Genomic DNA, 22,630 nt, shown 5'->3' with positions numbered 1-22,630 from the left:
CTCTCTTCCTTCAGCCCCCATGAGTAGAGCATAAGGCCAGGCCAGCTCACCACTCAGCCTCACCATCTAGTGGGACTTGTTCATGCATGTGCTGGACAGCCAGTCCCATGTCAAGGCCCTTGCTGATTTACGCTGTTCCCTGTTCCAGGACAGCTCTTCCCACAGACTCTGTCCCTTGTGATTTCCAGTCTTTGGGGTCTGGCTACTCACCACCCTCCAGCAGGGTACCACCCATCTCAACCCCTCCTCCCAGTGCTTTTTTTTTTGGCTCCTAGCCACATCATTCAGTTTCATATGCCTTCATTATTGGTCATTAAAAGTTTTTTCATTGGTTGATTTTATTTTAATTATTACATTAAAAAAATTTTTTACAGAGAGGGACAGATAGGGACAGACAAGAAGAGAGAGATGAGAAGCATCAATTTTTTGTTGCAGCACCTTAGTTGTTCATTGATTGCTTTCTCATATGTGCCTTGACCAGGGGCTACAGCAGACTGAGTAACTCCTTGCTCAAGCCAGCGACCTGGGGCTCGAGCTGGTGAACTTTGCTCAAACCAAATAAGTTCACGCTCAAGCCGACAACCTAGGAGTTTTGAACCTGTGTTCTCCGCGTCCCAGTCCGACGCTCTATTCACTGCACCACCCCCTGGTCAGGCTAAAAATTTTATTTTATTGATTTTTAGAGAGAGGAAGGGAGAAAGCTAGAGAGACAGGAACATGGATCTGTTACTGTATAGACCCTAACTTCCAGCAACATTCTGTGTTTAGGGAGGATGCTTCCTTGGCTCACTGATTGATTTTAGAGATACATAGTTAGGGGGAGAGAGGAAAGCATTCATTTGTTTTTCCACTTAGTTGTGTATTCATTGGTCACTTTCCAAATGTGCCTTGATGGCGGGGGAGGGGCGTAGGGAAGTGGGGGCGAGGGGGGAGTAGAGAAGAATGGAACTCTCAACTTCGGTGTTTCCTGACGTCTCTCTCTAACCGACTGAGCGATCCGGCCAAGGCCTGCCATGACTCGCCCCGGGCAGCAGGCCTGGGGCAGGAGGAGGAAGTGGAAATCCCATCTAATCAAGCTTTCTTCACCTTCCACCCGGGACCAAGACTCAGGCGTGGGGCAGAAGGTGGGCGCCAAGACCCGGTGTGTTCCTTCACCCCACTCGCGAGCCCTACTCCTACTTGCACATGCGTAATGGGAAGAAGGCCGCTTCCCGGGGTCGCCCGGAGCTTAAACTGAACGCGAGACCTGGCTGCAGATTCCCTTCCCACGCTTCATTGCTGTGCACCAGCGCCAGGCCAGCGGGGGCGGGGCGCGCACGGGCGGGGCTTGAGGATTGACACCCAAGACCCGCCTGTGTGCCGTTTCCAGGGCGACGCTAGAAGCGTTTTGTGGCTCAGAGATTCCTCGCTGCCCCGGGGTACCTCCTTCTGCGACTTTGGTTCCCTGAAGTGCGGCCTGGCGGCGGCAGCGGATCACCATAGAAACACGGAAACGTGCTTTTATCTATAGCTTCCCAGCGCCGCAGCGGCTGCGGACTTAGGTTCCGCCGGAAGTGCGGCCCTGATAGCGGTGAGCTGGAGGCGGGCAGCGCCTGGCTCGGTGCCTGAGGAGGAGCTAGAAGTGGGGTCGGGCCGGTAACCCCCTTCCGCTGGGCAGACGAGGAGACCCGGGTGTGGCTGGGCAGGGCCTCCCGCGTTAGGTTTGGAGCGCACGCTGAGGACGTGAGAAGCGCTGCAGGACGTGGGCACGGCGCGGACCCGGAGTAAACGCAGGAGACCCGGGTTGGTGCGGGTTGCAACGGGTGCAGCCGGCGCGGACCAGAGAGGGACTCGGTGCTCAGGGTAGGTCGCGCGCAATGGCGCAGAGCACGGGAGAGGGCGTGGGGTCAGTGTGTGGCGTGGGCAACAGTGTGGCGGCGGGAACATGGCGCGGGCCCGGGAGGGGGGCCTAGGGGCCTCATCCTCAAATGGCCTTTGTTCCGAGACACTTGAAAAATCTGCTGCCTCTGGACCGAGGAGTCGGGGCCTGTAGGGGATCGGGAGTTAGGGCCGGGATGGATCGGAAAAGGAAGGGCTCATACCCTGTGGGTTGACACACAGGTTTCTGCCCCCATCGCCGGGGCTCGCCTTTGAAGTTCTTTAGATGCTGGATGAATGGACACGGGAAGGATGCCTGTGGCAGAGGCAACGGCAGGTGAAGACTTGGCTCGTTTGAGGAATTGCCAAGAATTAATTCTTTGCACGGAGGGCTCTGAACAGAGGAGGGTCCTGATTTGTTAGGAGTGAACAGGCTCCCTCTGGCTGTCGCGTGGAGAATAAACCGGGAGGTAGGCGAGGATGGGAGGTCACTGCATCAGTGCAGGCCAGCGATACGGGAGAGGGTGGGGGTAGGGAAGGTGTGTGAAGTGGTCTGAGCAGTCAGATGTGGGGTGTACAAGAAAGGGAGTGGAGTCTGGTCCCAGCAAAGGCAGTTTGGGCTTAAGGAGCGGGAGGGCGTGAGTGTGGGACCCCAATAGAGGCTGTGGGTCAAGGCAGGCTTCACTCTGGAGCTATGTGATTGTGCCTGGGCCAGGCTGGTCTCAGAGTGGTCCTGTGTCCTGACCTTCCTCCCCTAGACTGGAGATGTGTGGTGTGGGTGTGGGGTGAGCCTGGCGCCCAAGGGTGAGCAATGCTGGATTTTGAGGCCACAGTTTGACAAGAAGCATCCGGATTGCTCAGCCATGTTCCACTCCACCTGCACCCACCCAATTCCGCACCCCTGCCCAGGCCTCACAAGTAACTCTGTGCCCTCAGGCCCCATCCATATTCCAAGAAGCACCAAGCTGCTATGCTGGGGTGTGCCAGAAATCACTGTTTGCTTCCCATGGCGCACCTGCCAAACTAATGCCCAACCTACTCTGAACCCTTTGTGACTATGCACACTCCTGAGATCACTCAGTCCAGGAGGCAGGTCGTGCCACCCCACCCTGTGAAGACTTCTGTGTACCTTGGTTAACAACCCATTTCCGAGGCATCAGACCTGGGTCTCCACTGGGCCTTGGATGCTAAGGTTAGAGTGTGTGGTCAGGACAGACCAAAAAGCAGCCACGAGTGGAGGGAGTTGCAGCTATCAGGGTGGAGAGTGATCCAGTTCTGGATGTAGGTCTCTGCCCTTTTCTCCACAGGGCTGCTTCCTTGAGGGGGATGTGGGGAAAATTGATATTAGAGTTGGGGGAAAGGGGGCTGGGTGGGTCAAGACAGTGGAAGCCAGCCCTAGACCCTACCTCAGGTAGTAAGCAAAACGGGGGGACGGGTGTGTGTACACTTTTGATATACCCAGCCCTCTCCCAGTGGTCTGCTGGGGACTGCGGTTATGGTGAGACTGGCAGAAGTCCTGCAGTGTGTGTCTGTATGTGTGTGTTGGGGTAGGGGAGGATCATGCTGTATTCTGTGTGCTGAGCAGAACGCTGCTGCTGTTGGGGAGGGCTGAGATTCGCCCTTGGGCCCTGTCTTGCGACAAAGGCTGAAGAGACAGGGACACCGGACAGAGGTTGGAGTCTCTAGCTGACCTCCCCTACATCCTCCCTCGTCCAGTATAGATGGCGGCGGCGGAGGCTGTGCACCACATCCACCTACAGAACTTCTCCCGCTCGCTGCTCGAGACCCTGAACGGGCAGCGACTGGGCGGGCACTTCTGCGATGTGACCGTGCGAATCCGTGAGGCTTCACTGCGCGCTCACCGCTGCGTGTTGGCTGCCGGCTCACCCTTCTTTCAGGACAAGTTGTTGCTCGGCCACTCCGAGATCCGTGTGCCGCCCGTGGTACCTGCTCAGACTGTGCGCCAGCTTGTCGAGTTCCTCTACAGTGGGTCGCTTGTGGTGGCGCAAGGCGAAGCGCTGCAGGTGCTCACGGCCGCGTCTGTGTTGCGCATCCAGACAGTCATAGATGAGTGCACACAGATCATCGCTCGCGCCCGCGCCCCGGCCCTGGCTACCCCTACGCCCCCGCCCCTCCCCACACCCGTTCCCCCACCACTTGCTCCCGCGCAGCTGCGCCACCGCCTGCGCCACTTGCTGACCGCACGCCCCCTGAGCCATCCTGGTGTGGCGCATAGCCGCAAGCAACGCCAACCCGCGCGCCTGCAGCTGCCTGCGCCCCCTACACCCACCAAAGTAGAGGGTTCCGCCGCTGACCCCGCTCTACCTGCGGCCCCAGACGAGGGCGGTGAGGATGAGGATGAGGAGACAGATGAGGAGACCGACGGCGAGGATGGAGAAGGCGGTGGCCCAGGCGAAAACCAGGTACCCCCTGCCTTCACCGACTGCGCCGCTGGCTTCCTCACTGCTGCATCTGACAGCGCACGCGAGGAGCCACCTGCACCGGCTGGCCTCTCTGACTACGGAGCCGGGAGGGACTTCCTTCGGGGTCCTTCGGCTGCCGAGGATGTGTTCTCCGATAGCTACGTATCCGCGTGGCAAGAGGAAGACGGCACAGTCGTGGAAGGCTGTCCCACCGAGGGCCCGGCCTTGCCCGACTGCGTCCTGTCTGGATCCCGCCCACCTGCCGTGAAGACCCCAGGGCCACCACCCGTTGCGCTATTCCCCTTTCATCTGGGTGCTCCAGGGCCCCCTGCACAGCCCCCTCCAGCACCTTCCGGGCCAGCTGCACCTCGCCCCGCTTTCTACTCACCACTCCAGCGGGAGGCGGGCCCCAACACTACTCTTGGGGAAACCCCGGCCCCGCCCACCACTCCCGCCTCTGCCCCTTTGGTCCCCGCTGTGCGCACCACTGGTTCAGAGCCTCCCGCCTATGAGTGCAGTCACTGCCGCAAGACATTCAGCTCGAGGAAAAACTACACCAAGCACATGTTCATCCACTCCGGTGAGCCAGGGTGGGTCTCAGCCCGTGGGTCATTGGAGATTCAAACTTGAGACAGGTTTGGGTGCTGGGCGGGGGCTGTGACAGGGTTCTTTTACACTTTGGTGACTCAGTGTATCCTGGAAATTGAGCCCCCAAGTGCTATACATGTGGGCAGTGGACATTCCTGCTGGTCTCATACCACGCTTTATTATGTGGGGGTGGGGAGTGCAGTTTATCTGAAGGCTTGGGTATGGAGCCGGAACCTACCGGAGCCTTTGAAAAGTTGGTGGTGGAGACTTTGTCAGCAGATGGAGCTGGGGATGGACATTAGGGATGGAGCCTTGATGGTGGTGGTGAGGGCACATGGCCAGATTTTGGAGCAGTGCTGTGGGGAGCTTCTTGGGTCTACTGTGATGTCACTGGATCCAGTGGCACTGGCTAGATGCAAAGAATTGTATGTTCTCTGGCCTTGGGAAGCAGGGAGAATGGTGGCCTGATCCAAGGTGGAGGAGAGACATGGACTCACCAAGGCTGCAGTGAGGTTCTCTTGGACCTCAGCATGTCAGGGAGGTGTCTCTGAAGTGGCTGGGGAGAAGTAAAATGCAGAAGAATGTCGAGCTGGAGGCACTGTGGAGTAAGAGGCCACGATGGTGGCTGGTAATTAGTGGGTGTGTTGCAGAGATGATGCAGGTGCCCCTTGGGGAGGACGGATATGGAATGCCAAAGGCCAAGCTAGATGTTAAGAGAGCAAAGATTAGCCTGACCAGAAGGTGGCACAGTGGATAGAGCAGAGGACTGGGACGCAGAGGACTCAGGTTCAAAACCCTGAGGTTCCTGGCTTGAGCGCGGGCTCATCTAGTTTGAGCAGGGTTCACCAGCTTGAGACCAAGATCGCTGGTTTGAGCAAGGGGTCACTGGATCAGCTGTAGACCCCCCCAGTCAAGGCACATATGAGAAAGCAATTAATAAACAACTAAGGTGCCACAAGGAAGAATTGATGTTTCTCATCTCTCTCCCTTCCTGTCTGTCTCTATCTATCCCTATCTGTTCCTGTCTCTGTCTTTTCTCTGTCTCTGTCACAGAAAGAAAGAAAACAAGGATTAGTCTGGAAGGCCTTGGGGAGTGGTATGAGGAATGCTGCTGGGTCAGGAAGTTGGGGTTTTACTATGAATGATGGGGAAGGTATCTATGTTCTGAGGTGTGGTTTACAGTTTAAAATCTCCACCTGGCTGGCTGCCTTGGGGAGGAAGGAAAAAGGGCAGAATCCCCAAGGTGGTGCCAGCCAAAAATTTCCAGGTTGCTTTGGGCTTAGCCAGGTGCCAGAAGAACCTCCTCTAGGCACTGCCCTGTAGCCACCTGCTGCTGAGAAAGACTTTTTGTTTATACTACATGACTCTAGGGGACAACACAGCCTGCCTCCTTTCCTCTGATCCATGGTGAGGAGAGCAGGCTGCTCTAGCACCCCAGGGATATTATAGTGACCAACAGGCAGGGGATTCTAGGCAAAAGGTTCCAACAGAAAGGGGATAGGTATGCCCAGGTCTCTTCCAGTGTAAGGGTGCTGGGCCTTGCGACACTGTACCCAGAATGGTGGCCAGAGATCATAGTTAAGAATCAATCCTCTATGGGCATGGTAGGAATGGGGTAAGGGGATGTCTGTCGATGTAGCAAGACACCTGAATGGCCAGTCCTGAGAGGCAATGATGTCCCTCACTGACAGGGTTCCCTACTGGTAGGGTACCTGTTGTAGTTAGGGGACCATGACATTCACTGATGCCCTGGTTTTATATGGTAAGGGTCTGGGAGAGAGGTGTTCCAACTGGTCAGAGGAGAGGGGATATACGGGGCCCTGTGTGGGGATCCCTACTGGGCAGGTAAGGGAGGGGAGGGAAGGGTGGTCCCAGAATGTACCTGTCGGGCAGGGGTATTCCAGATTGGTAGTTGGTCCCGGAGGCGCCCCGCAAAGGCGCCCCGAGGTCTCTTTCCAGCTGACAGACGTGGCACCGTCCTGTCGCCCGCAGGGGAGAAGCCCCACCAGTGTGCTGTGTGCTGGCGATCTTTCTCGCTGCGTGACTACCTGCTCAAGCACATGGTCACACATACAGGTGTGCGCGCCTTCCAGTGCGCTGTCTGTGCCAAGCGCTTCACGCAGAAGAGCTCCCTCAACGTGCACATGCGCACTCACCGGCCGGAGCGCGCGCCCTGCCCCACCTGCGGGAAGGTGTTCTCACACCGCGCGCTGCTGGAGCGCCACCTGGCTGCGCATCCTGCGTCCTGATTCGGGACTGATACCTGGCTCCAACAATGCGGGTTCGCCCAGGCTCCTGCAGTCCTGACATCCTTTACAGCGTCTCAATTGTCAGTGGGGCTAAGCCACGCCCACTGCAGGACTCCTCACATCCCTGCCCAGTGGAAGAAATCACCCTACATCTTGACCATGTTCCAGGCGGCCGACTTCGCTGTCCTCCCCAGTACAGCTCCCCTCGGAGCTCGCCTCCTCTGAGCTCTCCTTGTGACTGCCACCAGAGGGGTGGGGTACGACCATATATATATTACCGGTATAGCAGTCACTGCCGCAGACAAGTGGGGGCACTCAGCGCCCCCTTGGGTAAAGACAGGACTGTCAGCTTGGTCATCTGGTACCTCTTTTCTGGCCAAGAGTGAGGTGGGCATTTGAGCATGATCTGATTCTCCTAGAGCCCTTGGTCCTGTAGGGTGGGGTACAGGCCAGCCACGTATGAGGTGTGTCTTCACAGAGTGAGGCCACATGTGGGACCCCACCCCAAACACAGTGCAGAGCTGGCACTTGAATTCAGGCACTGTAGGTCTTCCCCCTGCTTCCACCTCTTCTCCACTTACCAGGGGCCCAACACACTTTACTCCCATGAACTTGGACCCCTGCAGAGAGTGTCAAGCTAGGGCTGGGCTGGTCAGGGACCGGACCACCTTTGCGAACTGGATCATCAGATATGGGGCTGGGCCCAAGATTTGTGGCCCTAACTCCTCACCCCACCACCTTCCCTGAGCGGGTGAGAAGGTCTATGGGTGCTTCTCTGCCCCAGTCTGGCTGGACAAGATCCCCGGTGCCCTCCCTGAGGTACCCCTTATCTGGCACCTATGAGGTTCAGATGGATCCATCTTGGACTGTATAATAAAGAACTGACCCTTGGGCCCAAACCCGAAAGCTGTGAGCTGAATTATGTGTTTCTAGATTTCAGGGACTGGCTGTAGCCATTGGGTCTCAGCGCCCCCTTGGGTAAAGACAGGACTGTCTGCTTGGTCATCTGGTACCTCTTTTCTGGGCAAGAGTGAGGTGGGCATTTGAGCATGATCTGATTCTCCTAGAGCCCTTGGTCCTGTAGGGTGGGGTACAGGCCAGCCACGTGTGAGGTGTGTCTTCACAGAGTGAGGCCACATGTGGGACCCCACCCCAATCACAGTAGCTGTCCAAGGGTCATATTTCAAAGTGTGTCACCAGATCTTCTAAGCCCTTAGAAATTCAAAGTTTCCCTCCCTTTTCTGATGGGCATGATGTGTGAGCACCTTACATTTCGGGGTACAAGGAGTCACTGGGGCAAGACTGCTATGAGGAGACCTGAGCCCTAGCATACCTGTCCTGGCAGGCAACGTCTGGAGTGCTAGATGGGCTGGTGTTGGGAGCAGCAGCCAGGACCCCTGGTTTTCCTGCTGGGCAGCTGAAAATGGTGATGGCTGGTGTCACCAAGTCCTGCATCAGTTTGGCTGGCAGCCTAGAGGGAGGCTGTTGCTCTTCTCCCTCCAGCTTAGTAATAGCACCTGGCAGGGCATCCTGCCCTAAGGATTTGGGGGAGGTGGAGAGGGTGGTGGGACCTGCTGGCTGTTTGGCCAATGGTAGTGCCTCTCTATGCTCCCCGTGTGGCTGCCCAGCAGAGGAGCGGGGTGCCACCATATGTATATCAAGGGTACAGCAGAGTCAGTGCAGCACACAGTGGGGTTAAGAACTGGGTTTGAATTCAGGCACTGCAGGTATTCCTTTATTTGCTGAGCATCTACTGTTCCACCTGGCTAGAGCCTAAGCCCAGCCAAGTCCCATCTCCTCACCGAGTTATGTGGGTGTCACGAGCTGTTCCAGATGAGGTGTGAAGACCACTGGCTCTTCTGTCCTGCTGATTCTTCCCTTGGCCCTGACCTGTTTCCCACATGCCTGGTCCACAGTGACTGTCCATAAAGGCAGAGGGGCCAGCAAGGACAAGGCAGAGCTAAACACCTGGGGCCAGGAAGGGCTAGGGGCAGAGAGTTGGAGGCTAGGTGGAAAAGGTGAAGGGGTTAGGAAGTAACAATTGTCAGTCACAAAATGCAGGGTAGCCTGACCAGGCAATGGCGCAGTGGATACAGCGTTGGACTGGGATGCCAAGGACCCAGGTTCAAGACCCCGAGGTTGCCAGCTTGAGTGTGGGCTCATCTGGTTTCAGCAAAGCTCACCAGCTTGGACCCAAGGCCGCTGGCTCGAGCAAGGGGTCACTGGTCTGCTGAAGGCCCATAGTCAAGGCACATATGAGAAATCAATCAATGAGCAACTAAGGTGTTGCAACAAAAAACTGATGATTAAAAAACACACACACAAAAAAAAAACACACAAAAAACTGATGATTGATGCTTTTCATCGCTCTTCATTCGTGTCTCTCTGTCCCTATCTATCCCTCTCTGTGATTCTCTGTCTCTGTAAAGAGAACAAAACAAAATGTAGGGTAAAGTACCGCGTAGAAAACAGTCGTCTGAACTGTGGTGGCGCAGTGGATGAAGTGTTGACCTGGAATGCTGAGGTCGCCAGTTCAAAATCCTGAGTTTGTCTGGTCAAGGCACATATGGGATTTGATGCTTCCTGCTCCTCCCCCTGTTCTATCTCCTCTCTCTCTCTCTCTCTCTCTCTCTCTAATAAAAATAAATAAAATATATAAAAAATTAAAAAATTAAAAAAAAAGAAAACAGTCAATGTTGTAACACCTATATAATGCCAGGTGGGTACTAGATTTATGGGGAATAACTTCATAAAGGGTATATATTCCCAGCCACTATGCTATACACCTGAAACTAATCTAATAGTGGATATCAACTGTAATTGAAAAATAAAAAGAAGGGCTGAGGGCAAAGTCCTGGGATGGCTTGTAGTGCCGTCAATACCACCTGGGCCACCGCCAGGGGCCAGAGTTCGAGGTCGGGCAGCCCTGCGGCGCAGGTGCGTATTCCGCCGGCAGGTCTCTGGCGGGAGCTGGTGCGATGGGCTCCGGAATGCGCTTGTTTCTGCTGCTGTTGCTGCTGTTGCCGCTCCTGAGCCTGGGGCTGTCCGCATGGCCTGCGTTTGTGGCACTGGCACTGCGGTGGCTCCTGGGGGACCCTGCGTGCTGTGCGTTGGTCGGCGTGGCTGTGCTGGCCCGGCCGTGGCTCGTCCCCTGGATGCCCCACTGGCTGAGTCTGGCGGCGGCAGCCCTCACGCTGGCTCTGCTGCCCGCGCGGCCGCCCCTGGGGTTGCGCTGGCTGCCCGCAGACGTGGCCTTCATCGTCAGAATCGTCCGCGTCGGCTGGGGCATCAGGGCGCGCTTGAGCCGCAAACCTCCCGACACCTTCGTAGACTCCTTTGAGAGGCGGGCGCGGGCGCAACCGGGCCGCGCACCTTTGGTGTGGACGGGACCCGGGGGCCGCTCGATCACCTACGGGGAACTAGATGCCCAGGCCTGCCGGGCGGCGTGGGCCTTGAAGGCGGAGCTGGTCGACCACGCTGGCCAGGGCGCCAGGGAGCCGGTCGCCCTCCTGGTGCTGTCCACTCGGGCCATTCCTGCCTTGGGCTTGTGGCTGGGGGTGGCCAAGCTGGGCTGTCCGGTGGCCTGGATCAACCCACAAGTCCGCGGGGCGCCCCTGGTGCACTCGGTGCTGAGCTCCGGAGCTCGGGTGCTGGTGGTGGACCCAGGTAAGGACCCCAGAGGCCAGCAGTGGATGGAAGGAAGCAGGGTCAAGGGATAGACGAGAGGACTGCTGTTCAGAGGGTCGAGGATGGGGCTGCACAAGAAGCTCCTTTGTCCCTGCTCACCCCACAGGCAACTGGAACTTGACTGCTAGAAAGAAATCCTGAGGGCACCACAGGTGTATTTTTTCCTTCTTCTTCACGGTGGCTACTTCAATCCTTTTTTGCCAAAAAATACTAATTATGAATTTCTTTACAGAACGGAGAAGCTTTGTCTGCTGGCTGCATCCTTTGTGGCTGGCAGTGGGCTCCTCTCCCCCATATCCAGGTCTCGGATGTCCCCTCGTGACCTCAAAGGTAGACCTGGTCTCAGTTTCCCCTCTAATCCATTCCTGCAGACCTCTGGGAGAACCTGGAGGAGGTGCTTCCCAAGCTGCAGGCAGAGAACATCAGCTGCTTCTACCTCAGCCTCTCGTCCTGCACGCCGGGAGTGGGGGCTCTGGGGGCTGCCCTTGACACTGCACCCCAGGACCCCGTGCCGGCTGACCTCCGTGCTGGAATCACACGGGAGAGCCCTGCTCTGTTTATCTACACCTCAGGGACCACCGGTGAGGCCACCCAGCAGCCCTACCCCCGATCTCTGAATTCTCACACTGATCTGACCCAAGCCTGACCTCCAAAACCTACTCTGTTCTTTGATTGTGACATTTGGCCTGAACTCTGCCCCACGGGGTGATATGATTGATCAGTGCCAGAATTCTGCCCCTTCCTAGCCAACAGCCACTAAAACCCAAACAGAGCTTTGGAATTAAGCCTCTGAATCCAAAAGCTAACTTGACCTACTTGAAACCACCCACAAATCCTTATACTTGACCAGCTTCTAAGGACTGTGAGACCTGACCATGGAGGCCTAGCCCTGTGTGCTGTTCTCTGACCACCGCACCCTTCTCATCATGACTTCTTCCCCCAGGACTCCCGAAGCCGGCCATCCTCACGCATGAGCGAGTGCTGCAAATGAGTGGGATGCTGTCCCTGAGTGGGGTAGTAACTGATGATGTCGTCTACACGGTGTTGCCTCTATATCATGCGACAGGGCTTGTCCTTGGTGTCCTTGGCTGCCTGGAGCTCGGTAAGCCCTTCCCCGAGGACCTCTCCCATCCATGGGACTGCTGGACTGGATGTCAGGGTGGCAAAGCCTCACAGGTTATATCCAGCATCCTTGATTCTTACCTTTGACAAGGGACATACAGTAGAGCCCAGGACTACCATGGACACTCAGAATGTCCCCAAAAGCTGTGTTGTGGTCAGAAGGTGACAACAGCTGGTGTAAGGTCATTTATATGATCTCATATCTCTGTGCAGAAATGCTTAACAAGACAACTTAATGGATTAAGTTGTCTGCCTGAATGCCTGACTAGGAATTCATGTGGAGACCTCTCCACAGTCATTATTTCTTCATATTTTTATTTTAAAAAATGTTTATTGATTTATTTTATTTTAAGTGAGAGAAGGGGAGATAAACAGTTTCTCGCATGTGGCCCTACCAGGATCCAGCCAGCAACCCTCATCTGGGGCTGATGCTTGAATCAACTGAGCTATCCTCAGCACCAGGAGCCAATGGCTGCGAGAAAGGGAGAGAGAGAGTAGGGGGAGAGGGAGGAGAAGAGAAACAGATGGTTGTGTTTGTCGCTCCTCAGGTGTGCGCTGACCTGGGATTGAAATGGGACTTCCGCACTCCAGGTGCTACTCAATCCACTGAGCGACCTGGCCAGGCTGAAGCATTCACTTGTTGTTCCACCTAAGTGTGTACTCATTGGTTGCTTCTCATGTGCCCTGAGTGGAGGTCAAACTCACAGGCTGGTTGTCTTGAGACAATGCTCGACATGAATGAGCAAACAGGCCAGAGCCTCAAATTTTTATCTTGAAACATTTATTTATTTATTTTTAAAATTCAATTTAGCGATGAGAGACAGAGAGAGACAGAAGGAGGGGAAGCAGGAAGCATCACTCCCATATGTGCCTTGACCAGGGAAGGCCAAGGTTTTGAACCAGCAACCTCAGCCTTCCAGGTTAACACTTTATACACTGTGCCACCACAGGTCATGCCGTTGGTTGATTCTTATGTGTGCTCAGACCTGGACTGAATCTGCAACCTTAGTGTATCAGGATGACATGCTCTATCCAACTGAGCTACTTAGTGAGGGGTTCTATATTTTGTTTAAAGAAAAATAAAATTAAAAAAAATTTTTCTCATCTTTTTTTTTTCTTATTTATTTTTTTGAATTATTTTTGTTTATTTATTCATTTTAGAGAAGAGAGATGGAGAAAGAAACAGAGACAGAGACAGAGAGAGAAGGGGGAAGGAGCAGCAAGTATCAACTCCCATATGTGCCTTGACTGGGCAAGCCCAGGGTTTTGAACCGGCGACCTCGGTGTTCCAGGTCGACACTTTATCCACTGCACCACCACAGGTCAGGCCTAAAGAAAAATTTTTATGGACAATTTCAAACATACAAAATAGTTGGATAGTCTCACAAGTATTCCATCCAGCCTCAACAATTGTTAACATGTTGCCAGATTTTATTTCATATATACTCCTCTTTTTCTAAATTATTCTAGAGCAAATCCTATACACCATACTTTTCTTTCTTTTTCTTTTTACAGAATCAGAGAGAGAGAGTCAGAAAGAGGGACAGCTAGGGATAGACAGACAGGGAGAGAAAAAGATGAGAAACACCCATTTTCATCGCGCCACCATAGCTGTTCAATGATTATCCTCTCATATGTACCTTGACCAGGGGTAAGGGGTAACAGCAGAGCAAGTGACCCGTTTGCCCAGCGACTTGGGACTCAAGTCAGTGACCTTTGGGCTCAAGCCAGCAACCATGTGATCATGTCTATGATCCCACGCTCAAGCCAGTTACCCCGTGCTCAAGCTGGTGAGGCCGCATTCAAACTGGCGATATCGGGATTTCGAACCTGGATCTTCCACGTCCCAGTTCAATTCTCTTTCCACTACAGCACAACTTGGTCAGGCGATAACATATCTTTTCACTTGTAACTATTGCAGTTTGTATTTCTACCATATAAGGGCTTCAATTATCAGTAACTCTTCAGGCCCTGGCTGGTAGATAGCTCGGTTGGTTAGAGCAGTGGTCTTTAACTACCTGTCCACCAGAAATTTCATGTGGTCCGTGAAAGAGCTCACCATCCTGATGTGTGAGGATTATAGAATCTATAATCATTGAGTCTATCATCTTCACACAGTATCGGGGTAATTAATTCTTTTGCAGACCATCATGAAAATTCTAGTAGACCAGCACTGGTCCATGGACTGATGGTTGGAAACACTGGGTTAGAGCATCGTTCTGAAATGCTCATTTGATGTCTAGTCAGGGCACATACAGGAACAGATCGATGTTCCTGTCTCTCTCTGTCTTATCTCTCTCTAAAATCAATACTTTTTTTTTTTTTTTCATTTTTCTGAAGCTGGAAACAGGGAGAGACAGTCAGACAGACTCCCGCATGCGCCCGACCGGGATCCACCCGGCACGCCCACCAGGGGCGAGGCTCTGCCCACCAGGGGGTGATGCTCTGCCCCTCCGGGGCGTCGCCATGTTGCGACCAGAGCCACTCTAGCGCCTGGGGCAGAGGCCACAGAGCCATCCCCAGCACCCGGGCCATCTTTGCTCCAATGGAGCCTTGGCTGCGGGAGGGGAAGAAAGAGACAGAGAGGAAAGCGCGGCGGAGGGGTGGAGAAGCAAATGGGCGCCTCTCCTGTGTGCCCTGGCCGGGAATCGAACCCGGGTCCTCCGCACGCTAGGCCGACGCTCTACCGCTGAGCCAACCGGCCAGGGCCTAAAATCAATACATTTAAAAAAATTAACAGAACTCTTTAGTATCATCTGATGTACACTTCATGTTCACATTTTCCTAATTATTGAATTGTCTTTTTTTTCATTTTTTAAAAATTTATTCATTTTTAGAGAGGAGAGAGAGAGGGTGAGAGACAGAGAGAGAGAGAGAGAGAGGAGAGAGAGACAGAGAGAGAGAAGGGGGGAGGAGCTGGAAGCATCAACTCCCATATGTGCCTTGACCAGGCAAGCCCAGGGTTTCAAACTGGCGACCTCAGCATTTCCAGGTTGATGCTTTATCCACTGCGCCACCACAGGTCAGGCTGAATTGTCTTTTTATACTTAGTCTACTCATTTTTTGGTCTCTGCTTCTCTTTCCCTTATGTTTTTTGTTACATTGAAAATTCAGTCTAGACGTGTTAAGATTCAGTTCCATTATTCTTAGCAAGAACGTTGGTGGGGCCTGACCTGTGGTGGCGCAGTGGATAAAGCGTCAACCTGGAAACGCTGAGGTTGCCGGTTCAAAACCCTGGGCTTTCCTGGTCAAGGCACATATGGGAGTTGATGCTTCCTGCTCCTCCCCCCTTCTCTCTCTCTCTCTCTCCTCTCTATAATGAATAAATAAAATCTTAAAAAAAAAAAAAAAAAAAAAAAGACTGGAATCCCCTGACCTGTCCTTTAATTTCTCTTTAAAAAACAAAATAAAAAAAAAAAAAAAAAAAAAAAGAACGTTGGTGGGGTTCATTGTGCTTCCTAATTCACCACATTGGAAGCAGCATATTGGAAGGTAGGATAACAGTTATCTTACCTTAGAAAGCCTGAGATGAATTAAGAGCTTCACGTGGAAGACTCTTTAACCAAACTTTCCCTGGTTTTACTAGATCTTGAAGACCTTTCCTAAATCAGACATTCTGTTAGGTGTTGCAAACTCAGTTGTCATTTTTCAAAAACCTGGCACCTGGTACCTATTTAATATTCTACACTCAAAACTACAGCCCTGCCTTGGCCAAATAGTTTAGTTGTTTAGAGCATAATCCTGTTACTGAAAGGTTTCAGGTTCAAGCCCCAGTCAGGGCACATAAGGGAACAGATTGATTCTCTCTCTCATCAACTTAAAAAATAGCCCCTTAAAAAGTACATTCTCACCCTGGGTGGTTAGCTCAGTCGGTTAGGAGCATCATCCCAAAACAACATGTTTGTGGGTTCAATCTAGTTGGGGCACACATGGAAAGCAACCAGGGAATGTCTGACTGGATAAAGCAGTGGATGACTTCTTCACTTCCCCCTCTCCTCTCTCCCTTCCACTCTTTGGTCTCTCTAGAAAAAATCAATCACTAAATAAAACCCTGGCCTGACCAGGCAGTGGCACAGTGGATAGAGCGTCAGACTGGGATGCGGAGGACCCAGGTTGGAGGTCACCAGCTTAAGCGCGAGCTCATCTGGTTTGAGCAAAAGCTCACCAGCTTGGACCCAAGGTCGCTGGCTTCAGCAAGTGGTCACTCAGTCTGCTGAAGGCCCGCGGTCAAGGCACATATGAGAAAGCAATCAATGAACAACTAAGGTGTTGCAACAAAAAACTGATGATTGGCCCTGGCCGGTTGGCTCAGTGGTAGAGCGTCAGCCTGGTGTGCAGGAGTCCCGGGTTCGATTCCCGCCCAGGGCACACAGGAGAAGCGCCCATCTGCTTCTCCACCCCTCCCCCTCTCCTTCCTCTCTGTCTCTCTCTTCCCCTCCCGCAGCCGAGGCTCCATTAGAGCAAAGTTGGCCCGGGCGCTGAGGATGGCTCTGAGGCCTCTGCCTCAGGTGCTAGAATGGCTCCAGTTGCAACAGAGCGATGCCCCAGATGGGCAGAGCATCGCCCCCTGGTGGGTATGCCAGGTGGATCCTGGTCAGGTGCATGCAGGAATCTGTCTGATTGCCTCCCCGTTTCCAACTTCAGAAAAAAATAAAATAAAATAAATAAATAAAAAGAAAAACTGATGATTGATGCTTTTCATCTCTCTCCATTCCTGTCTGTCTGTCCCTATCTATCCCTCTCTCTGACTCTCTCTCTGTCTCTGTAAAAAAAAATAAAAATAAAAATAAAACCCTGGCTGCATAGCTTGATTGATTGGAGGGTTGTCCCAGCGTGGCAGTGTCTGGTTCATTTTCCCTGGTCAGGGCACATACAGGAGCAACTTAATGTTCCTATCTCTCTCTCTCCTTGACTCTCTCTCTCTCTCTCCAAACAAACAAACAAACAAACAAACAAACAAAACAGCCCTAAAGAGGACACACTTGATTACTATCAAGCATACAAGCAATTGTCTCTTAGGGTTGCAGGGATGATGATATTTCATTTTAAGGAGTTTTGGTGAATTGGGGAGAGTATCTTCTACAGAGCCAGCTGTCAAGGAGATCAGAAAAGGAAAGATCACTTTTCTGGAGTGAATGTAGTAGCCCTTAAAATTAATCCATGTGAACATCTTTCAAAACATCTATCCATCCATACATACATCCATGCATCTATCCACCCATATATCCATCCATCCATCCATCCATCCATGCATTCATTTGTCTTTCCATCCACACATCTACACATTTATCCATCTGCTTTGCTAAACTCACATAAAATATTTATCATAATCAAGAATGATAAATTTTACAGCCCTTATTTAGCAGTGCTCTCATTGTACCAGACACCAAGCTTTCTAGCCCTTTTGCAGAGGGGATTTGAATCAGGCCTGCTTACGGTTTTCCAATCTGGGTTGTCTGGCTGGTCCAGAAAGACAGAGATGACCTCAATATTATCCTGTGCTTCAGGGGGCTACAGATCAAAGCAGCTTCTCTATAGTTTGGAAGCATGACCTGAAATCCTTTCCTCTCCTACCTCCCAGGAGCAACCTGTGTCCTGGCCCCAAAATTCTCTGCTTCCTGCTTCTGGGATGACTGTCGAAAACACGGAGTGACTGTAATCCAGTATGTGGGCGAAGTCCTGCGTTACCTGTGTAACACTCCCCAGGTGAGACTCCAAGATTACGGCTGTATGGTGAACACTTCAGGTATGAAATCTCAGTTGTCTCCTGACCAGGCTGTAGCACAGTAGATAGAGCGTCGGACTGGGAAGTGGAGAACCCAGGTTTGAGACCCTGAGGTTGCCAGCTTGATTGAGCACAGGCTCATCTGGTTTGTGCAAGGCTCACCAGCTTGAGCTCAAGGTCACTGGCTTGAGCAAGGGGTTACTCAGTCTCCTGTAGCCCCCCAGTCAAGGCACATACGAGAAATCAATCAATGAACAGCTTAAGGAACCGCAACAAAAAATTGATGTTTCTCATCTCTCTCCTTTCTTGTCTGTCCCTATCTGTGCCTCTCTCTGACTCTCTATCTCTGCCACAAAAATCCCCCGAATAGCTCGTTGTTTCTGTTTCTCTCTCTCTTACCCTTCCTCTCTCACTGAAATCAAGTCAATAAAAAAAAAAAAAAAGAAAGAGAGAGAGAAATCTGTTGTCATCCCAGGTAAAGATCTCAGGTCTATTTAAGTACAGGACTCAAGCAAGGTCCCTCAGGTACAACCCCCAGACAAGAGCCACATACAATTAATCCCACAAAAGGATGCCAATCATGGCTTTTTCATCTTCTTCAATGATCAACTGTGCTTTCTTGGGCAGGTGCCCTCACCTCTCTTAGCCTCACTGTCCTCATTTAGCAAAAAGGGATACTATCTCAAGGAGGTATTGTGATAATTAAACCTATGTGAAGTGTCTAGAACATGGTGTGGCTCAGGGGAAACTCCTTAGATATTAGCTAGCCTCTTCCTTACAGAACAATGAGGTATGGACCCCAGATAACTGTCTCCAGGCCAGGTCTCCAGGTATCCCTCCAGATAAAACCTCTAGGCAAGTCCTGAAGGAAAATCTCCAGGTAACTACTCCCAAGTAAGGCCCCTAGGTAAGTCACCAAGATGAAGCTTCAAATCACTCCCCAGGTTACCTCCAGATAAAAGTTTCAGGTATTTACCCATATGTAAAACCCCAGATGAGCCCTCCAGTCACCCTACATATCCCAACAGGTAACTCTCCCTGTCCCCAGGTAATATCTGCAGGTAACCCATCAAGTACAGATGCCAGGTAGCTACTGCTAAGTAAGAATGCCTGGTAGATATAGGTATATGCCCCTCATCACCTCCCAGTTAACTCCTCAGTCAAGAACATGAGATAGCCCTCCTGGGAAAGGGTTCCTGGGCATGCCCCATGTTATCTTCTCATCACCCTCTTTGGGACATCCCTGCAGCGACAAGAGGAACGGACACATACAGTCCGCCTGGCGATAGGCAATGGACTCCGGAAAGACGTGTGGGAGACCTTCCTGCAGCGCTTTGGCTCCATTCAGATCATGGAATTCTATGGGGCCACAGAAGGCAACATCGGTTTTGTCAACTATCCAGGGCGCTGTGGGGCTATAGGCAAGACGAGCTGTTTCCTTCGAGTAAGTGGGTTGTGTGTGACAGTGACTCTGATAGAAGCTGAGCACATAGGACCTCTCCTGACACCTCCCCATCCTCCATTCAGATGCTGTCCCCTTTTGAGCTTGTACAGTTTGACACGGAGACCGCAGAGCCTGTAAGGAACAAAGGAGGCTTCTGTGTGCCTGTGGGGCCAGGTATGGGGGTCAGATAACCTTCCCTGGGTGTGGGAAGGGCATGGATCCTGTCTCCTTCTTCGCTGGACCAAGCCAACTCAAAGCCTTGAAGTCAGTGCCCAATAGTGGCTGCAGCTCACCCTCAGACCCTGAGTTCTGGCCAATATGACCACTGTCTGGGACCCTCACCCTCTCAGCTTCTTAGCTCTGTCTGGCTCCCCTGCCTCAATCTCTTGTCTGCGGGGTCTCTGGGTGTCCACTGGAGTTGTTCTCTGGAGCTTTCTGTGGAAGCCTTGTCCTCTACCTTCTTCTGAGGTCTTCTCTCCTGGGGTCTTCCAAGGTCCTGGCCACATCCCTTTTTTCCTGTCATCATTTTTCTCAGTCCCTCGCCCCTCCCTTGCTATCCTTTCCCCATTTTTAATGAGTTCCCCAAGCCACTTTCTCTGTCTTTCATTTTCTCTCTCCCTGTCCTGTGTCTCTGAGTCTGTCTATATTTCCGGATCTCCCTGTCGGTATCTGCCTCTTGTCTGGCAGGGTCCTCGGTGATACGACTCCACCATTGTTGGAAATCTCCATGGAGAGGCTGGTGGGTTCCTGAGATTGTAGTCCATGGTCAATGCCCAAATTTCTACTCCTGCTCCCAGGGGAGCCAGGTCTCTTGTTGACTCGGGTACTTGGCCGCCACCCGTTCTTGGGTTACCGCGGGCCCCGAGAGCTGACTGAAAGGAAGTTGGTCAGGAAGGTGCTGCGCCCGGGCGACATTTACTTCAACTCCGGGGATGTGCTATCCATGGACAGCGAAGGCTTCCTCTACTTTCGGGACCGCCTCGGGGACACCTTCAGGTGCTGGGCGGGGCTCCTGAAGGAGATGCTCATGGGGGCGTGGCTCCTAGGGGCGGGGTTCCTGGGAGGCGGGGCCGGGCGAGGTCTTCCGGGGTTTCCCATTTTAAAGGGAGGACTAAAGAGAAAGGACCTCTGCATTCTGGAGGGGCGGGGCTTGGTGGGGAGAAAGACACGACTCTCCATTACCACGGGCGGTGTCACAAACTGGGGCTTTAACCCCTCAGATGGAAGGGTGAGAACGTGTCCACGCGGGAGGTGGAAGGCGTGTTGTTACTCGTGGATTTCCTGCAGGAGGTCAACGTCTACGGGGTGTCTGTGCCAGGTGCGGAGGGCTCACTTCATTTTCAAACCTCCAACCTGGATAAGGTTTCTTATCCAAACCTAGATAAGATTTCTTATCCAGATTTTAGCTGTGGGGGTGCTACTGGAGCACAGCCTGTGAGTAGCGCTGTGCCACGCAAAAGGGTCAGCAGTGGGCTGTGACGTGGGTCACCCGAGAATAACTGGCGTGCTTCCCAGGGTGTGAGGGCAAGGTGGGCATGGCAGCTGTGCAGCTGGCCCCTGGACGGACTTTCGATGGGCAGAAGCTGTACCAGCATGTCCGCACTTGGCTCCCTGCCTATGCTGTTCCTCATTTCATTCGTATCCAGGTGAGCGCAGGGTGGCTGTAGTTTGGTGGGTGGGCGGTCTTGGCCATAGGAGTCCCATTCGAAGTTAAAGTCAGTGTTCCTGCAGGACACCTTGGAGATCACAGGCACGTTCAAACTGGTTAAGTCGCATTTGATGCGTGAGGGCTTCAACGTGGGTGTCGTTGCTGACTCGCTGTTTGTACTGGACAACCAAGCCCAGACCTTCCAGCCCCTGACAAAGGAAATATACCAGGCTGTGTGTGAAGGTACCTGGAGACTTTGAACGTCTGGCCAGCCAACAGCACATCTGAAGGGTCAGAGCCCAGTGCTGACTACTGCCAAAAATAAAAAGGTTAAAAAATAAAAATAAAAAGGTCCTGGCCAGTTGACTCAGTGGTTAGAAAGTTGTTGCCCGAGTATATGGACTTCCTGGATTTGATTCCATTCACAGCCCACAAGGGATGCAGTCATCTGTTTCTCTCCCCCTTTTCTTCCTCCCCCTCTCCTGCAGCCAGTGGCTCAGTTGCTTTCATTGTGAGGATAACTAGGTTGGTCTGACCATGTCAGTTTCAGACACTAGAAATATCTCGGTTGATTTCCGCACTGGCCCCAGATGGGTTTTCAGGTGGATCACGGTTGGGGTGCATGAGGGAGTCGAGTGCATGAGGGAGTCTGTCTCACTGACTCCCCTCCTCTCACCTTAAAATAAATAAAAAATAAATGGAAGCACTGTAAAATGAACCTATCAGATGAACAACCATGCATGTCTTATGTGTCAAGCCTTTCAAGTGTTAAAACAAGTCATAAAGGCCCTGGCCGGTTGGCTCAGTGGTAGAGCGTCGGCCTAGCGTGTGGAAGTCCCAGGTTCGATTCCCGGCCAGGGCACACAGGAGAAGCGTCCATCTGCTTCTCCACCCCTCCCCCTCTCCTTCCTCTCTGTCTCTCTCTTCCCTCCCGCAGCTGAGGCTCCATTAGAACAAAGATGGCCCGGGCGCTGGGGATGGCTCCTAGGCCTCTGCCCCAGGCGCTAGAGTGGCTCTGGTCGCGCTAGAGTGGCTCTGGTCGCGACAGAGCGATGCCCCGGAGGGGCAGAGCATCGCCCCCTGGTGGGCAGAGCGTCGCCCCCTGGTAGGCGTGCCGGGTGGATCCCGGTCGGGCGCATGCAGGAGTCTGTCTGACTGTCTCTCCCTGTTTCCAGCTTCAGAAAAATACAAAAAAACCCAAACAAACAACAAAAAAAACCAAGGCATAACAACTTTGTGTCTAATCAGCCTTGTGTCCTGAAGAATTGTTTGCAGCCTGACCAGGCAGTAGTGCAGTGGATAGAAGCGTCGGACTGGGGTGTGGAGGACCCAGATTCGAGAACCCGAGGTTGCCAGCTTGAGCACGGGCTCATCTGGTTTGAGCAGAGCTCACCAGCTTGAGCCCAAGGTCGCTGGCTTGAGCAAGGGGTCACTCGGTCTGCTGTAGCCCCCCAGTCAAGGCACATATGAGAAAGCAATCAATGAACAACTAAAGAACCGCAAGAAAGAATTGATGTTTCTCATCTCTCTCCGTTCCTGTCTGTCTCTCCCTATCTGTCCCTCTCTCTGACTCTCTCTGTCTCTGCTACAAAAACAAACTTGTTTGCAAGGATAACAAGAAATATAGTAACAGTTATTACTACTGGACTGATGACTAAAGGATTGAAAGTTTAAAACTTTCTTTAGAATTATCTTCAGTATGTTATCTGCACCAACAGCAATGTTTCCCTTCTATGGATCTAATTGTTTCCCTTTCTTTTCTCATAAATACCTCTTGCCTTTGTCTCTTAGTCCAAATAGTGTATGGGCCTTGGGAGGAGCCAGGAGCCTCTTGGCTGCTCCAGGGTAGAGAGGTGAGAGCGCTCACTCCATCTGTGGGTCTTTTTG

The 22,630-nt window shown here is 52.6% G+C and overlaps 2 protein-coding genes across 7 annotated transcripts; both read left to right on the top strand.

The window, feature by feature from the left end:
* The first annotated feature begins 949 nt into the window (after nucleotides 1-949).
* On the top strand, nucleotides 950-7,560 carry ZBTB45 (zinc finger and BTB domain containing 45). 5 transcript variants are annotated; one of them, XM_066270832.1, is made up of 5 exons: nucleotides 950-1,124; nucleotides 1,370-1,842; nucleotides 2,101-2,327; nucleotides 3,574-4,870; nucleotides 6,861-7,062. In XM_066270832.1, exons 4-5 carry the CDS (start codon nucleotides 3,579-3,581, stop codon nucleotides 6,910-6,912), a joined length of 1,344 nt encoding a protein of 447 aa, XP_066126929.1. In that variant the 5' UTR covers nucleotides 950-1,124; nucleotides 1,370-1,842; nucleotides 2,101-2,327; nucleotides 3,574-3,578; the 3' UTR covers nucleotides 6,913-7,062. The 5 variants fall into 5 exon arrangements, with proteins under 5 accessions (XP_066126929.1, XP_066126926.1, XP_066126924.1 ...); XM_066270829.1 differs by lacking the exon at nucleotides 950-1,124 and having other exon boundaries at nucleotides 1,419-1,842; nucleotides 3,579-4,860; nucleotides 6,861-7,560; XM_066270827.1 differs by lacking the exon at nucleotides 950-1,124 and having other exon boundaries at nucleotides 1,420-1,842; nucleotides 3,574-4,860; nucleotides 6,861-7,560.
* A 2,483-nt stretch (nucleotides 7,561-10,043) lies between these two features.
* SLC27A5 (solute carrier family 27 member 5) lies at nucleotides 10,044-21,109 on the top strand. Of its 2 annotated transcripts, none has more exons than XM_066270790.1 (10): nucleotides 10,044-10,783; nucleotides 11,176-11,385; nucleotides 11,748-11,906; nucleotides 17,508-17,632; nucleotides 18,901-19,095; nucleotides 19,179-19,269; nucleotides 19,893-20,091; nucleotides 20,316-20,413; nucleotides 20,611-20,741; nucleotides 20,827-21,109. In XM_066270790.1, exons 1-10 carry the CDS (start codon nucleotides 10,096-10,098, stop codon nucleotides 21,001-21,003), a joined length of 2,073 nt encoding a protein of 690 aa, XP_066126887.1. In that variant the 5' UTR covers nucleotides 10,044-10,095; the 3' UTR covers nucleotides 21,004-21,109. The 2 variants fall into 2 exon arrangements, with proteins under 2 accessions (XP_066126887.1, XP_066126888.1); XM_066270791.1 differs by having other exon boundaries at nucleotides 20,816-21,109.
* Nucleotides 21,110-22,630: the final 1,521 nt, after the last annotated feature.

Source organism: Saccopteryx bilineata, chromosome 3 (genome assembly GCF_036850765.1).
Source record: "Saccopteryx bilineata isolate mSacBil1 chromosome 3, mSacBil1_pri_phased_curated, whole genome shotgun sequence".
Lineage (NCBI taxonomy): Eukaryota > Metazoa > Chordata > Mammalia > Chiroptera > Emballonuridae > Saccopteryx > Saccopteryx bilineata.
This window is presented reverse-complemented; position numbering and strand designations above follow the sequence as displayed.

What these genes read in the sequence shown, in the direction of transcription:
- ZBTB45 (XM_066270829.1), top strand. Translation starts at nt 3,579, where the DNA reads ATGGCGGCGGCGGAGGCTGTGCACCACATCCACCTACAGAACTTCTCC. An exon ending in GCACATGTTCATCCACTCCG is followed by an intron (nt 4,861 to 6,860) that starts GTGAGCCAGGGT and finishes TGTCGCCCGCAG; the next exon opens with GGGAGAAGCCCCACCAGTGT.
- SLC27A5 (XM_066270790.1), top strand. Translation starts at nt 10,096, where the DNA reads ATGGGCTCCGGAATGCGCTTGTTTCTGCTGCTGTTGCTGCTGTTGCCG. An exon ending in AGACGAGCTGTTTCCTTCGA is followed by an intron (nt 19,096 to 19,178) that starts GTAAGTGGGTTG and finishes TCCTCCATTCAG; the next exon opens with ATGCTGTCCCCTTTTGAGCT. An exon ending in CGCCTCGGGGACACCTTCAG is followed by an intron (nt 20,092 to 20,315) that starts GTGCTGGGCGGG and finishes TTAACCCCTCAG; the next exon opens with ATGGAAGGGTGAGAACGTGT.